This window comes from Hyperolius riggenbachi, chromosome 3, assembly GCF_040937935.1.
Source record: "Hyperolius riggenbachi isolate aHypRig1 chromosome 3, aHypRig1.pri, whole genome shotgun sequence".
Classification (NCBI taxonomy): domain Eukaryota; kingdom Metazoa; phylum Chordata; class Amphibia; order Anura; family Hyperoliidae; genus Hyperolius; species Hyperolius riggenbachi.
In genome coordinates, this window is record NC_090648.1 from 508,974,294 (window position 1) to 508,990,136 (window position 15,843).

Below are 15,843 nucleotides of genomic sequence, written 5' to 3' on the forward strand. Positions count from 1 at the left end.
AAGATTGAAGAAAAATATCTGGCATTCCGGATCAATAAAAATCGAAGAAACCGGGAAATCCGATCAGATTTTTCGGTCGAATGAAAAAAAAACCTTTCGACTTTTTCGGGAGATCCGATCGTTTTTATCGAATTGCCGTAAAATCGGATCATTTTGCTGTATTGTGTGTGTGGCCACCTTAAGAGGTGCGATCCACTCCCTCACCTTAGTAAATCACCATCAAAGTATCTTGCAATGATGAGCAGTTTACCATCATTTTTTAATCCTAACTACTTTAAAATTGGGAATAAAATGAGATCAGATGAGAAGGCAGTTTACCAACTTAATCACATTACAATAATTAATAAAAAAAATATTCCATGTACAGAGTAATTTTTATTTGGAACCAGCGCACAGCATTGTCATTATCGAATATAAAGGGTGATATAAAGAGTGTTTTATTATGTACAGATTCAGTTTAGTGATATGGTCATCTTGCGTCTTTCTTCAGACCCTTCTGGATGCTCGACTGCCCTAATGATCCTTTACCTCTAAAGGTGGCCAAACATTTATCAACTTGGAGGCCAATCGACCATCTGGTTTGATAATTATCGATTCGGAGGAAAAATCCGTACCGCCAAGAGCGCGAGTCGCGAGTCGACTAATTTTGTGCCAAAATTGGTGGAATGTATTGAACAGACATGTCGGGAAAACTTAGGCCAATATGCTGGATTGGGTGCGCGGCAGTATTGGCGTGCGATAATCACAAGTGACAAACGCGACAAACCCCCGGCCGCTGACCCCCCCCCCCCCCCTCAGTGCCCGCGCACTTATTCTTTACCTGTAAACTGTCCCCAAAATTTCAACTATAGTTCTGCATTCTGGCCCCACACGACTCCCGGTATATAGCACATGGGGGGGAAGGGGGTGACTGCACATGCGTAAACCACGTGCTATAACGCCAGCAGCCATGTGGGACGCCAATGTGGAAGTACAGTGGACATTCGGGGGACAGTGGACAGGTAGAGTAAAAATGCGCTGGCCCGTGGGGGAACATAAAATATTAAAGGTGTCCTTTAAGCGAGCAGGTGATGTCCAACTTCAAAAGGTGACACTTTCATTGTTCTGTGGTTGGCATAGAGATAGATTAGGGTGACGTACAGCCCTACCAGCTTTGGCTTCCCTGCTTTGCCACATGACCTTTCCGGTTAGGTGAGAAGCAGATAAGGAGAATCGGAGGATGTGCCATTCATGCCCTCTGGACCACCACCAAGCCCTAAGCATCTTCCTAGGTTGCCTAGAGGATGACCTGGCTCCGCATCAAAATCATTATTCTTATAAAATTACTGACGCAAGACAGTAATCCCTGATCCAAAGACGACAATCCATGATCCGCAGACAGCAATCTATGATCCTCTATCTAGACGGCGACATCTGTCAATCAGACATACAGCATTCTTTCCGGCGTTGCCGCGCCGCTCTCAATGGGGTTGCGTATCGGAAATCAGTTTATGCGGATGATAGCCAATGATCTGGAGGGCAGTCCTAGGGATCTCAGCGCTTCGAGGTTAAGGTGAGGGTGGAGGACACTCTGAAGATCTGGGGAAGCATGTTGCTCAGCTGGTAAAACATTTCCTCTGAAATATTCTGTGAAAAGAGAAGTCACATGATCGTCACATGATCAGCAGATGACAATCTCAGCAATATGTTGTGTAATAACAAAACCTTCCAAACTTTATTAACACAATAATAAGCAGCAAGCACCTCTGCCTCCTTAAAGGATACCCGAACTGACATGTGACATGATGAGATAGACGTGCATGTACAGTGCCTAGCACACAAATAACTAGGCAGTATTCCTTTTTCTCTTTCTCTGCCTGAAAGAGTTAAATATCAGGTATGTAAGTGGCTGACTCAGTCCTGACTCTGACAGGAAGTGACTATAGTGTTACCCTCCAAATTCCAACTATAAAACACTTTTCTAGCAGAAAATGGCTTCTGAGAGCAGGAAAGAGATAAAAGGATCAGTAGTTCATAGATATTAGCTCTGGCATACTTCAATGAATGTGTCATTGAAAAAAAACTATAAAACAGTTAAAACTTAAAAAGTAGATTTAATCATAAAATAAAACTGTGGAATATCTTAAAAAGTCATTTTTAGGAGAAGGAAGATAGATACCATTGTTTATTTCATTAGTTTATTTTCGCCTCGGGTGTTCTTTAAAGGACAAGTGAAGTGAGAGGAATTGTCTGCCCACACACTGTATGACGATTTCCAATAGATGTCAGCATCATAGTCCTTACGCCGCTGCCTGCCAGGCCATCCCCAACTATATTTGTATGCCCGGTCAGGCTGGACTAGTTTTCATGGCTGTCCTTGTATTGAAAGAGGTTAGAGTAGAACAGAAAGACCAATGTAGAGGACAGCTCCACCCACTTCCTCTGAGGGCCTGACCAAAGTTTCCCACTGGACTTTCCAACAGTCTAGGGCAGGGGTCTCAAACTCAATTTACCGGGGGGCCGCAGGAGGCAAAGTCAAGATGAGGCTGGGCCGCATAAGGGATTTCACAATCAGCAGCAACCGCCCCCCACCCCCCCTTGCATTGATTTTTATTTCAAAATCAAATTCACACTGAATCAAACTATTTTGCCTATTTTACCTTATAGGTCGCTTCAGTGCTCCCATTACAAGTAATCTGCCGTGTCCCGCCGCAAAACAAGGGCTGCAGAGCCCCCAAATCGCCCAAGGGGCAATCCGCCGGCATTTCCTGGAAGGGGCAGAGCTTTCAGCTTCAGCTCTGCCCCTCCTGACATCAATTGTGGCGCATCGCCGCCTCTGCCCGCCCCTCTCACTCTTCCTTCACAGAGAGGGGCGGGGAGAGGCAGCGATCCATGCGGCGATTGACGTCAGGAGGGGCAGAGCTGAAGCTGAAAGCTCTGCCCCTTCCAGGAAATGCCGGCGGATTGCCCCCCGGACAATTTGGGGGCTCTGCAGCCCTCGGCGGGGATGCGGCGGATTACTTGGGAGCACTGAAGCGAACTATAAGGAAGCTTTTGCTGCTGCAGGCCACAAAATATTGTATCGAGGGCCGCAAATGGCCCGCGGGCCGCGAGTTTGAGACCCCTGGTCTAGGGCAAGCCCTTTTCTCAACAACCAAGGGGTTACATAGTGCACTGCGTAGTCTACACAACTAGGGTCAGTTTTGTCTTCAAGTTCTTCTCCTTTCGTTCAATAACTTTCACCACTTTCTGATTGACAATCTAACCTCAGCCAACCTGTACTTGTATTACTGGGCCTACCTAACCAGCCTAAATCACATGACCATGTATCCTGTACTGTTTGCCTTGTATAACTTTGTCCTATGTTGTATAACCTTGTTATGTCTGTCATCCTTGTATCATTGTATATATTTATTGTCCTTCGCTGCATATGTTGGCGCTTTATCAATACAATAATTAATAATAACCTCCACCCTCAAAATGATACTAAATTCTTATACAAGACAAGAAATGTATAAGGCCCGGTTCACACTTGTGTTACAAAACGTTCCGTTCCTGGATCGGAAGGGAATGGATCCTAACAGATCCAATGTTAACCAATGGATCCATCCAAATGGATCCGTTCCGCACGATACGCTAAACGAACCGCACGTTTCCTGCTGCACCAAATTTTCAGGACAGCTGAGCCCAGTGGAACGGAAACGGAAGCTTTAGCGCTGCATTGGGGGCAATGAGAAAACGGAACGTTTCTTCACAATAGTGATGGAGCGGACCGTTCTAGATAGAAAAATCCACTTTGGTGATGGGGGTCCGGGGGTTGCGTCAGGGGACAATGGCCTCAATTCACTAAGCTTAACTCCTGTCTTTAATAACTCTTCTGAGCTGTTTTACAGTTATCACCATGGTGATATAATTGTGATAACTGTAAAACAGCTCAGAAGAGTTATTAAAGACAGGAGTTAAGCTTAGTGAATTGAGGCCAATGTGTGGAAACGGAACGGAAGCAGTGGAATGGAAACGGAGTGAAAACTGATCCGATCGACCGCTGATCAGAGCCGTTCTCACGGATCCGTTTGCCACTTCAGTGTGAGGCGGGCCCTAAGCCCATGTGATTTAATGCAGTCCATAGTGTGACTGGGGTTGGGATTGTGCCCAGGATAAACACGTCACATAAAGAGACCAACATAAACTTTTCTCTTTAATGAGGTCAATCTGGGATCAATCCGGTGCCTAGTCATGTGACCAATAAAGAGGCGCTGGTCACATGGTCTGTGCTAATGTTTAGGATCCTGGAGGATTAACCTTAGGAAGCTATGTAGGCACGGGATCATTACTATTACTTATAATTGAGTTTAATTGTTCTCTTGTGGCCCTTTTAATAAACCTTCTCTCAATCGCCCACCTGTGTTTTTATTTAACCACTTCAGAGCCAAGCTTTATAATTATGTATTTATATAACAATGACATCTTCTGCAGCACTGTACATAGTACTGTACATAGTCATTTCACTGAATGTCCTCAGAGGAGCTCACACTCTAATCCTACCATAGTCATAGTCTAATGTCCTCCCATATTATTATTATTATTATTATGTATTTACAGTGGGTTGCAAAAGTATTCGGCCCCCTTTAAGTTTTCCACATTTTGTCACATCACTACCACAAACATGAATCAATTTTATTGGAATTCCACATGAAAGACCAATACAAAGTGGTGTACACGTGAGAAGTGGAACGAAAATCATACAGGATTCCAAACATTTTTTACAAATAAATAACTGCAAAGTGGTGTGTGCATAATTATTCGGCCCCCTTTGATCTGAGTGCAGTCAGTTGCCTATAGACATTGCCTGATGAGTGCTAATGACTAAATAGAGTGCACCTGTGTGTAATCTAATGTCAGTACAAATACAGCTGCTCTGTGAGGGCCTCAGAGGTTGTCTAAGAGAATATTGGGAGCAACAACACCGTGAAGTCCAAAGAACACACAAGACAGGTCAGGGATCAAGTTATTTAGAAATTTATTAGCAGGCTTAGGCTACAAAAACATTTCCAAAGCCTTGAACATCCCACGGAGCACTGTTCAAGCGATCATTCAGAAATGGAAGGAGTATGGCACAACTGTAAACCTACCAAGACAAGGCCATCCACCTAAACTCACAGGCCGAACAAGGAGAGCGCTGATCAGAAATGCAGTCAAGAGGCCCATGGTGACTCTGGACGAGCTGCAGAGATCTACAGCTCAGGTGGGAGACTCTGTCCATAGGACAACTATTAGTCATGCACTGTACAAAGTTGGCCTTTATGGAAGAGTGGCAAGAAGAAAGGCATTGTTAACAGAAAGCATAAGAAGTCCCGTTTGCAGTTTGCCACAAGCCATGTGGGGGACACAGCAACCATGTGGAAGAAGGTGCTCTGGTCAGATGAGACCAAAATTGAACTTTTTGGCCAAAATGCAAAACGCTATGTGTGGTAGAAAACTAACACTGCACATCACTCTTAACACACCATCCCCACTGTCAAATATGGTGGTGGCAGCATCATGTTCGGGGGGTGCATCTCTTCAGCAGGGACAGGGAAGCTGGTCAGAGTTGATGGGAAGATGGATGGAGCCAAATACAGGGCAAACTTGGAAGAAAACCTCTTGGAGACTACAAAAGTCTTGAGACTGGGGAGGAGGTTCACCTTCCAGCAGGACAACGACCCTAAACATAAAGCCAGGGCAACAATGGAATGCTTTAAAACAAAACATATCCATGTGTTAGAATGGCCCAGTCAAAGTCTAGATCTAAATCCAATCGAGAATCTGTGGCAAGATCTGAAAACTGCTGTTCACAAACGCTGTCCATCTAATCTGACTGAGCTGGAGCTGTTTTGCAAAGAATGGGCAAGGATTTCAGTCTCTAGATGTGCAAAGCTGGTAGAGACTTACCCTAAAATACTGGCAGCTGTAATTGCAGAAAAAGGTGGTTCTACAAAGTATTGACTCAGGGGGCTGAATAATTAAGCACACCCCACTTTGCAGTTATTGATTTGTAAAAAATGTTTGGAATCATGTATGATTTTCGTTCCACTTCTAACGTGTACACCACTTTGTATTGGTCTTTCACGTGGAATTCCAATAAAATTGATGCATGTTTGTGGCAGTAATGTGACAAAATGTGGAAAACTTCAAGGGGGGCCGAATACTTTTGCAACCCACTGTATATAGCACTGACATCTTCTGCAGCACTGTACACAGTACATAGTCATTTCACTGACTGTCCTCAGAGGAACTCACAATCTAATCCTACCATAGTCATATAGTCTAATGTCCCATCATATTATTATATATATAAAAGTGTGTGTGTGTGTGTGTGTGTGTGTGTGTGTGTGTGTGTGTGTGTGTGTGTGTGTGTGTGTGTGTGTGTGTGTGTGTGTGTGTGTGTGTGTGTGTGTGTGTGTGTGTGTGTGTGTGTGTGTGTGTGTGTGTGTGTGTGTGTGTGTGTGTGTGTGTGTGTGTGTGTGTGTGTGTGTGTGTGTGTGTGTGTGTGTGTGTGTGTGTGTGTGTGTGTGTGTGTGTGTGTGTGTGTGTGTGTGTGTATCACGCGAAAACAGGTTGACCGATTTGAACGAAACTTGGTATGCAGATCCCTTACTACCTGGGATGATATGTTCTGGGGGTCTTGGGTCCCCCCTGCACACATGGGCGGAGCTACAAACAGCAAATCAGATTCCACCCATTCAAGTCAATGGAAAAAATGTAAAAGGCTGCCATTCTCACAGTAATCAAGCCAGAGTCCCCACACTTGGCACAGTTGGTCACTTGGTGACCAAGGTTACAAATCCAGGAAAAGTGGGTGGAGCATAAAACAGCCAATCAAATTTCAGCCGTTCATTTTAAATGGGAAAATGTAAACTGCAGCCATTCTTAGACAGTTAATCGCAGGGTTCTCAAACTTGCCACACTTGGTCACTGGGTGAATGTGATTAAGATTCAAGAAAATGGGTGGAGCCTACAAAAGCCAATCAAAATTCACCTATTGATTTTCAAGGGGAATATTTAAACTGCTGCTATTCTTACAATTTTAATGGCAGAGGCTTCAAACTTGCTACAGTCGATCATTGGGTGACTGGGGTTCGGGGCGGGGCCACAAACAGCCAATCAGATTTCCTTGGTGGATAAACTGCTTCCATTCACACATTTTTGATGCCAGGAACCTGAAAGCTCACAAACGGTCATTGAGTGACTGTGTGTCCAGGTTACAAAAAGTGGGCGGAGCCAAAACAACTTTTACTTGGAAAATATAAACTGCAGCCATTCTTACACTGTTAATGTCAGGATTCTCAAACTTTGCACAGTTGGTCACTGGGTGACAGATTAAGATTTTGGAAGGTGGGTGGAGCCTACAACAGCCAATACAAATTCACCTTTTGATTTTCAAAGAGAATGTTTCATCTGCTACTATTCTCTTATACTGGTAAAAGCAGATGCCTCAAACCTGGTACAGTTGGTCACTGGGTGACTAGGGTCCAAATTCAGAAAGGGGGCAGAGCCACAAACAGCCAATCAGATTTGTTTATTTTTCAATGGGAATATACAAAGTATTGATACCAAGGACCCCAAAGCTGATAAACTTGATAATTGAGTGACTGTATGTCAAGGTTAGAAAAAGTGCGCGGCGCCAACAACTAAATTTTTACATTGCAGGGTTTCCAAACTTTACACAATTGGCCACTGGGTGACTGGGATGAATATTCAGAAATGTGGGTGGAGCCTACAATAGCCAATCAAAATGTACCTATTGATTTTCAAGGGGAATATTCACATTGCTACCATTCTTACACTGTTAGTGGCCGAGGCCTCAAACCTGATATAGTCAGTCATTGGGTGACTGGGGTCCAAATTCACTAAAGGGGTGGAGCCACAAACACCCAATCAGATTTGTTAGATTGATTTCAGCCATTCTGTTATTGTCAGGGTTCTCAAACGTGACACAGTTGGCCACTGGGTGACTGGGACTAATATTCAGAAAAGTGGGTGGAGCCTACAGCAGCCAATCAAAATTCACCTTTTGATTTTCAAGGGGAATATTTACATTGCTGCCATTCATGCACTCTTAATAGCAGAGGCCTAACATCTGCTACAGTTAGTCACTGGGAGACTGGGGTTTAAATTCTGAAGGGAGCGGGTCAAAAACAGCCAATCAGATTTGTTTAATTTCAATGGTAAAATGCAACTTATTGATGCCAAGGACCCCAAAGCTCATAAACTTGGTCATTAAGTGACTGTATGTCAAGATTAGAAATAGTGGGCGGAGCCAAAAACAACTAACTTTTTACATGGGGAAATGTAAACTGCAGCTTTTCTTACACTGTTAATGGCAGTGTTCCCAAACTTCACACAGTTGGTCACTGGGTGACTAGGATTAATATTCGGAAAAGTAGGTGGAGCCTACAAGAGCCAATCAAAATTCACCTATTGATTTTCAAGGGGAATATTGAAACTGCAGTCATTCTCACACTGTTAATAGCAGAGGCCTCAAACCTGCTACAGTCGGTCGTTAAGTGTCTGGGGTTCAAATTCAGTAAAGGGGCGGAGCCAAAAACAGCCAGATTTCTTTGCTGGATAAACTGCTTCCATTAGCACAATTTTGATGCCAGGAACCCAAAAGCTCACAAACTTGGTCATTGAGTAGTGACTGTGTGTCAAGGTTACAAAAAGTGGGTGGAGTTAAAAACAGATTTTTCTGGGAAATTGTAAACTGCAGTCCTTCTTCACTGTTAATGGCAGGGTTCTCAAACTTAGCATAGCTGGTTACTGGGTGACTGGGATTAATATTCAGAAAAGTGGGTGGAGCCTAAAAATGCCAATCAAAAATCACATGTCACTTTTCAAGGAGAATATTAAAATTGCTGCCATTCTTGCACTGTTAATGGCACAAGCCTCAAACCTGGTACAGTTGGTCATTGGGTCAATGAGGTTCAAATTCAGAAAAGGGGACAGAGCCACAAACAGAGGGCCTGATTCACAAAGCGGTGCAAACTTTTTCGCGGACTTTTGCGTGCGCAAAGTGCCGCGATTCGCGCGATCGCGGACTTTTGCTCGCGCAAAAGTCCGCGAAAAAGTTTGCACCGCTTTGTGAATCAGGCCCAGTGAATCAGATTGGTTTAATTTCATGCGAAAATACAAATTATTGATGCCAAGGACCCCAAAACTCACAAACTTGGGCATTGAGTAGTGACTTTGTGTCCAGGTTACAAAAAGTGGGCGGAGCCAAAAACAAATTTCACAGGGAAAGTGTAAACTGCAGCCCTTCTTACACTGTTTATTTCAGGGTTCCCAATCTTTGCCCAGATGGTCACTGAGTAACTGAGATTTAGGGCTGGTTCAGACGGACGCTTGCGGAGCGTTTACCGCAAGCGAGCGGAACGTCGCGGTAAACGCTCCCATTCAAGTTAATGGGAGCGTTTACACCGAGCTTTTGCGCGCTTTTACCCGAATGCGGCGTTCGGGTCCCGATTTTTGTGAGCGTTCGAGCTGCCCCTGGAAGCTACATGTTGCTTCCAGGGGCAGCTCGAACGCTCACAAAAAGCGGCCAACCGCGACGGCTAATGTTCCCCTAGGGGAAAAAAAAAATGCGACCGCATCGGAACGCGACCGAAGGCTACTGAAAGCCTGACCGCGCAGCCGCCGCAACGCCCCCAGACGCGACGCTACGCAGACGTCCATCTGAACCAGCCCTAATATTCAGGGAAGTGGGTGGAGCCTATAATAGCCAATCAAAATTCACCTGTTGATTTTCAAGTGGAATATTTAAATTACTGCCATTTCTACACTGTTAATAGCAGATGCCTCAAACCTGCTACAGTTGGTCATTGGGTGACTGGGGTTCAAATGCTGGAGAGAGGTGGAGCCACAATCAGCCTATCTGATTTGTTTAATTTCTATGGGAATATACAAATTTTTGATGCCAAGGACCCCAAAGCTCACAAACTTGGTCATTGAGTGCTTGTGTGTTAGGGTTAGAAAGTGGGCGGAGCCAACACCAGTCAAATACATACACCTGCAATGCCGGGTCATCAGTGGGTGGAGACAAATACAAATTTCACTGGGAAAATGTAACCTGCAGCCATTCTATTAATGGCAGGGTTTTTAGACTTTGCACAGTTGGTCACTGGGTGACTGGGATTAATATTCAGAAAAGTGGGTGGAGCCTACAAAAGTGAATCAAACTTCACCTGTTGCTTTTCAAGGGGAATATTTAATTGCTACCATTCTTGAACTGTTAATGGCACAGGCCTCAAACCTGGTACAGTTGGTTATTGGGTGACTGGGGTTCAAATTCAGAAAAGGGGGCGGAGCCAACACCAGCCAAATACATACCCGGGCAACGCCGGGCAATCAGCTAGTGTATTTATATAGCACTGACATCTTCCGCAGCATTTGATAGAGTACATAGTCATTTCACTGAATGTCCTCAGAGGAGCTCACAATCTAATCCCTACCATAGTCATAGTCTAATGTCCTACCATATTATTATTATTATGTATTTATATAGCACTGACATCTTCTGCAGCACTGTACAGAGTACATAGTCATGTTACTGACTGCCCTCAGCGGAGCTCACACTCTAATCCTACCATAGTCATAGTCTAATGTCCTACCATATTATTATTATGTATTTATATAGCACTGACATCTTCTGCAGCACATTACAGAGTACATAGTCATGTCACTGACTGTCCTCAGAGGAGCTCACACTCTAATCCTACCATAGTCATTCCAGGCAATAGTTATTACAGCTGTGTACGTAACTTTAGGTCACACTTTTTCGGGGAAGGAGGAGGTGTGTGTGTGTGTGTTAGAAAGCACTGTCACGGCTCGCAGTCCCCGGGCAGATCGGAGGCGCTCTCTCTGCAGACAGTCAGCTGTGGACTCATACGTGTCATTGTGTTCGGCCGCTCGGAACTGCGCTTCCTGTTAATATAGAGGGTCGCACCAGACAAAATCACATTCTGAGGGGGAAGTTTCCTTTTCACCTTCGTCACTCTGTCGCCTGCTGGGGATTTAATGGGCGCTTTGGGAACGGATTCATGAATCTGCCCCCCTGCCGACGGCCCGCAGAACTGTCTGCGAAAAATCAAACAAATGCTTATTGTATTAAAATATTGTTTTTCGGTATTCAGGCTGCAGCCGCGACGTGACTTCTTAAGATGCTTGGCCTGGAAAGGAATTAAAGGAAGCGTCTTTTTTACATTTATTTTTTTCTTTGGAGGTGCTTATTATATTTACCGTTCTCAATATACTGTATTATGGGGGTTGTGTACAGCGACAGGGGAACTACTACCCACTTTGTCACTCCAGGCGAGAAAACCTGTGACGCCCCCCCCCCCCCATGAAAACAATCGTAATGCGACAATGTTTCACCATAAAATCATAATGCAGGAGCGTTTCACCAGAAAATAATAATAATGCGGCAGAGTTTCACCAGAAAATTGTAATGCAGCAGCGGTTCACCAGAAAATAATCATAATGCGGCAGCGTTTCACCAAAAAATTGTAATGCAGCAGCGTTTCACCAGAAAAGTACAGAGTCGTTGGTCTTCAGGAGCCCGAGTGCTTCCCAAGACTTGTGAAGTCTCCCGCAGCAGCCGTCAGTGGATCGTACTAATGTGCCGTGGGGGGGGCAGTATCAGCTTGCCGTCAGCGGATCATATTAATGCGCTGGGGGGGACGACACATTATCAGCTTACCGACAGCGGATCGTACTAATGCGCTGTGGGGGGACATTATCAGCTTGCCGTCAGCGGATCGTACTAATGCGCCGTGGGGGGACATTATCAGCTTGCCGACAGCGGATCGTACTAATGCGCCGTGGGGGGACATTATCAGCTTACCGACAGCGGATCGTACTAATGCGCTGTGGGGGGACATTATCAGCTTGCCGTCAGCGGATCGTACTAATGCGGCGTGGGGGGACATTATCAGCTTGCCGACAGCGGATTGTACTAATGCGCTGGGGGGGGGGAACACATCAGCTTGCCGACAGCGGATCGTACTAATGCGCTGTGGGGGGACATTATCAGCTTGATGTCAGCGGATTGTACTAATGCGCTGTGGGGGGACATTATCAGCTTGCCGACAGCGGATCATACTAATGCGCTGTGGGGGGGCATTATCAGCTTGCCATCAGCGGATCGTACTAATGCGCCATGGGGGGGACATTATCAGCTTGCCATCAGCAGATTGTACTAATGCACCGTGTGGGGGGGGACATTATCAGCTTGCCGTCAGCGGATCGTACTAATGCGCTGTGGGGGGCATTATCAGCTTGCCATCAGCGGATCGTACTAATGCGCTGTGGGGGGCATCATCAGCTTGCCATCAGCGGATCGTACTAATGCGCCGTGGGGAGGACATTATCAGCTTGCCATCAGCGGATTGTACTAATGCACCGTGGGGGGACATTATAGCTTGCCATCAGCGGATTGTACTAATGCACCGTGGGGGGACATTATCAGCTTGCCGTCAGCGGATCGTACTAATGTGCTGTGGGGGGACATTATCAGCTTGCAGTCACTGGATCGTACTAATGCGCCGTGGGGGGGGGACATTATCAGCTTGCCGTCAGCGGATCGTACTAATGCGCCGTGGGGGGACATTATCAGCTTGCAGTCAGCGGATTGTACTAATGCGCTGTGAGGGGACATTATCAGCTTGCCGTCAGCGGATCGTACTAATGCGCTGCGGGGGGACATTATCAGCTTGCCGTCAGCGGATTGTACTAATGCGCTGTGGGGGGACATTATCAGCTTGCCGTCAGCGGATCGTACTAATGCACTATGGGGGGACATTATCAGCTTGCCATCAGCGGATTGTACTAATGCAATGTGGCGGGACATTATCAGCTTGCCGTCAGCGGATCGTACTAATGCGCTGTAGGGGGGACATTATCAGCTTTTCCATCAGTGGATCGTACTAATGCACTGTGGGGGGACATTATCAACTTGCCGTCAGCGGATTGTACTAATGTGCTGTGAGGGGGCATTATCAGCTTGCCGTCAGCGGATCATACTAATGCGCTGTGAGGGGACATTATCAGCTTTTCTGTCAGCGGGTCGTACTAATGCGTGGTTGGGGGGGACATTATCAGCTTGCCGTCAGCGGCTCGTACTAATGTGCTGTGGGGGGACATTATCAGCTTGCCGTCAGCGGGTCGTACTAATGCACTGTGGGGGGGGGGCATTATCAGCTTGCCGTCAGCGGATCCCACTAATGCGCTGGGCGGGGACACACATTATCAGCTTGCCGTCAGCGGATCATACTAATGCGCTGTGGGGGGACATTATCAGCTTGCCGTCAGTGGATCGTACTAATGCGCTGGGGGGGGGGAGACACATTAGCTGCTTGCCTCACAGCTGCTTTCGCTCATATCCTCCAGCATTATACTCCTTCGCCATAGTGTGATGGATGCGGCGCAATGACTTGGATTTTAATGCGGATGATGGATGCACAATAAAAAGAGGTAAAAAAATCTGCTTCAGACTCTACTGAACTCAGAACTTCCTCTCTGCTGTAAAAGATAACAGCATAATAACCTTTAAAGAAAAACATTCCTTTGTTGATACAAAGCTGATACAAAAAATGCAATAAATCTGCAGCGTGTCTACTTCCTGCTTTCATGGAAGCAGACATAGGGCTAACATCCTGTGTTTATAAATTAGCTGCTCTGCCCTGGCAGCCAGCTGACACAGCTGAGAGATCACATTATACTGGTGATTGGTCACAGATGAGGGGGGATTAGACAGGCTAAACTCTCTAAATACATACAGGGTGCATGTTATGATCACTTCTGCAGCATGTACTGCTGGCTGCAGTTTTACTGTAGACAAGCAGTTTTTGATTTCTTGCTTGCATAGTTTTGCCTGCGCTCACACTGAGCATTGATTCCATCTGCAGTCGCTCTGAAGTTGATGATGGTTTAAGATGCTTTTGTGAAAGCAAACATTGTCTGTTGCACTGGAGCTGCAATTCCTTTCAGGCAGGCTGCATATCATTGTCTGCCCTTTCCTGATGTCAGCCTGTGATTGATTATCATTCACCTGTGTGGGAATCTGCATGTCTGCTCCCATTGGATGACCTCAGTATAAAGGACTGCTTCCTGCAGTGCTCCATGGGCTATCATAGTTCCAGCATAAGCCTGTCTTGCTGCTACTCTGGCCCCAGACCGTGTTCATAGTTCTAATGTTAATTCATGTGGACTGCACTGATCTCCTGCGTAGGAGTCAGTGAGTCCTTCTGGACCTGATCCTGTTTATCAGTATTTGTTAGTTTGCTGGTCTTGCATCATATATTGGTTCATCGCCGATATATACGCATACTAGCGCGTTTGTTAATTTCCTTGTATTCGTGTTACGTTAATACATCAATGTCGCTGATATATACGTACTCGAACTGTTTATATCCTGTGTTCAGTCAGTCAGGTTCCAGCACGTTTCGGTAGGTTGCGCTTAGCGTGATCACCCGTGCTTAGTTAGTTCAGTCCTGTTACCTTGCGTGGATTGCGCTCACTTCTGCATAGAAGTAGCGAATCCTTCATAGTCCTGTTCCTGTTACCTTGCGTGGATTGCGCTCACTTCTGCGTAGAAGTAGTAAATCCTTAGTCCTGTTCCTGTTACCTTGCGTGGATCGCGCTCACTTCTGCGTAGAAGTAGCGAATCCTTCCTAGTCCTGTTCTCTGTATTGCTCCAGTTCCTAGCCAGTGTTCCTTGCTTATGTCATATATCGGTTCATCGCCGATATATACATATGTTAGTCAGGTTCATTGATAGTTGTAATTATAATACGCTAGAAATATCATATCTATTGTATATTAAGTATTGTTGTGGTTGCTCGGATCCACGCCTGCTCTGTGCGTCACATCGCCTACGGGAGTCAGTCCTCTCCTCCACTACAACTGGGGATATCCTGGTTCCTTGTGCTTACGTGTCTCCTTCACGTCAGGATATGCATGTCGTGCTGACTGTGGAGAATATACCACCGAGCGTAACAGTGCATTTCTCTCGGTTTTCCTTCTGTCCTGTGCAAGAGTTCAGGTCCCCTTTAATCCGAGCGAGCAGCTGACTGTGCGGCGTACGTTGTCCCGGGGGCGGGCAGAACAATGAGCGCTGTGTGTATTGTACACAGCCAGGTAACAGGAGATACAATCACAGGCTGGAGGTGAATTTCAGCCAGTCACTGGGATACAATGGGAACATTGTTACAGCCACTGTGGGAATCTGATTTCATCTTTGTTTTGGGATAATTCCTTCCACTAAACAAAAGGACGGAATTTAGAAATCCAGAGATAAAAAGCGATATGGGAGAAGTGGAGCAGAGGGGAGGCGTGATGCAGTAGAAGGCGAGGGGGGGGGGGGGGGGGGGTAAAGAGGATCGCAGTATCACATGCTGTCTGATAGCATCTGATAAAGGAAGGTAATCAGGGTATCGTCTGCTTCTATAGTGGTAGGAATGGGAAGAATTCCGTGTTGTCAAGGAGACAGCACTAAACTTACCCCAACACTGAGTCCTCTGAAAACTGCCTCCTTACACGGCCTTCATATAGTCATGGCCAAAAAGTTTGAGAATGGCACAATTATTATAATTTATATAGCACCGATATCTTCCCCAGCGATGTACAGAGTATACTGTGATTTAAAGCGCACCTGAAGTCAGAACTCCCTCTCTGCTCTAAAAGAAAAAGCTTTTCTTTGTTACAGCTGATACAAATCCCGCAATAAATCTGCAGTGTTTCTACTTCCTGCTTTCATGGAAGCAGACATAGGGTTAACATCCTCTAATCTGCCATATCTGTCGTGGCAGTCAGCTGACACAGGGGAGAGAT

The 15,843-nt window shown here is 45.7% G+C and overlaps 1 protein-coding gene across 2 annotated transcripts in view; it reads right to left on the reverse strand.

Annotated features, from left to right (window-relative positions):
• Positions 1 to 355: 355 nt before the first annotated feature.
• Positions 356 to 15,843, reverse strand: part of FERRY3 (FERRY endosomal RAB5 effector complex subunit 3) — a 93,240-nt gene continuing 77,752 nt past the window's right edge. For both annotated transcript variants that reach the window (XM_068278361.1, XM_068278362.1), the window contains exon 14: positions 356 to 1,626. In XM_068278361.1, coding sequence (XP_068134462.1) covers positions 1,534 to 1,626 — 93 coding nt within the window. In that variant the 3' untranslated portion in view covers positions 356 to 1,533. The remainder of the gene's footprint in view (positions 1,627 to 15,843) is intronic.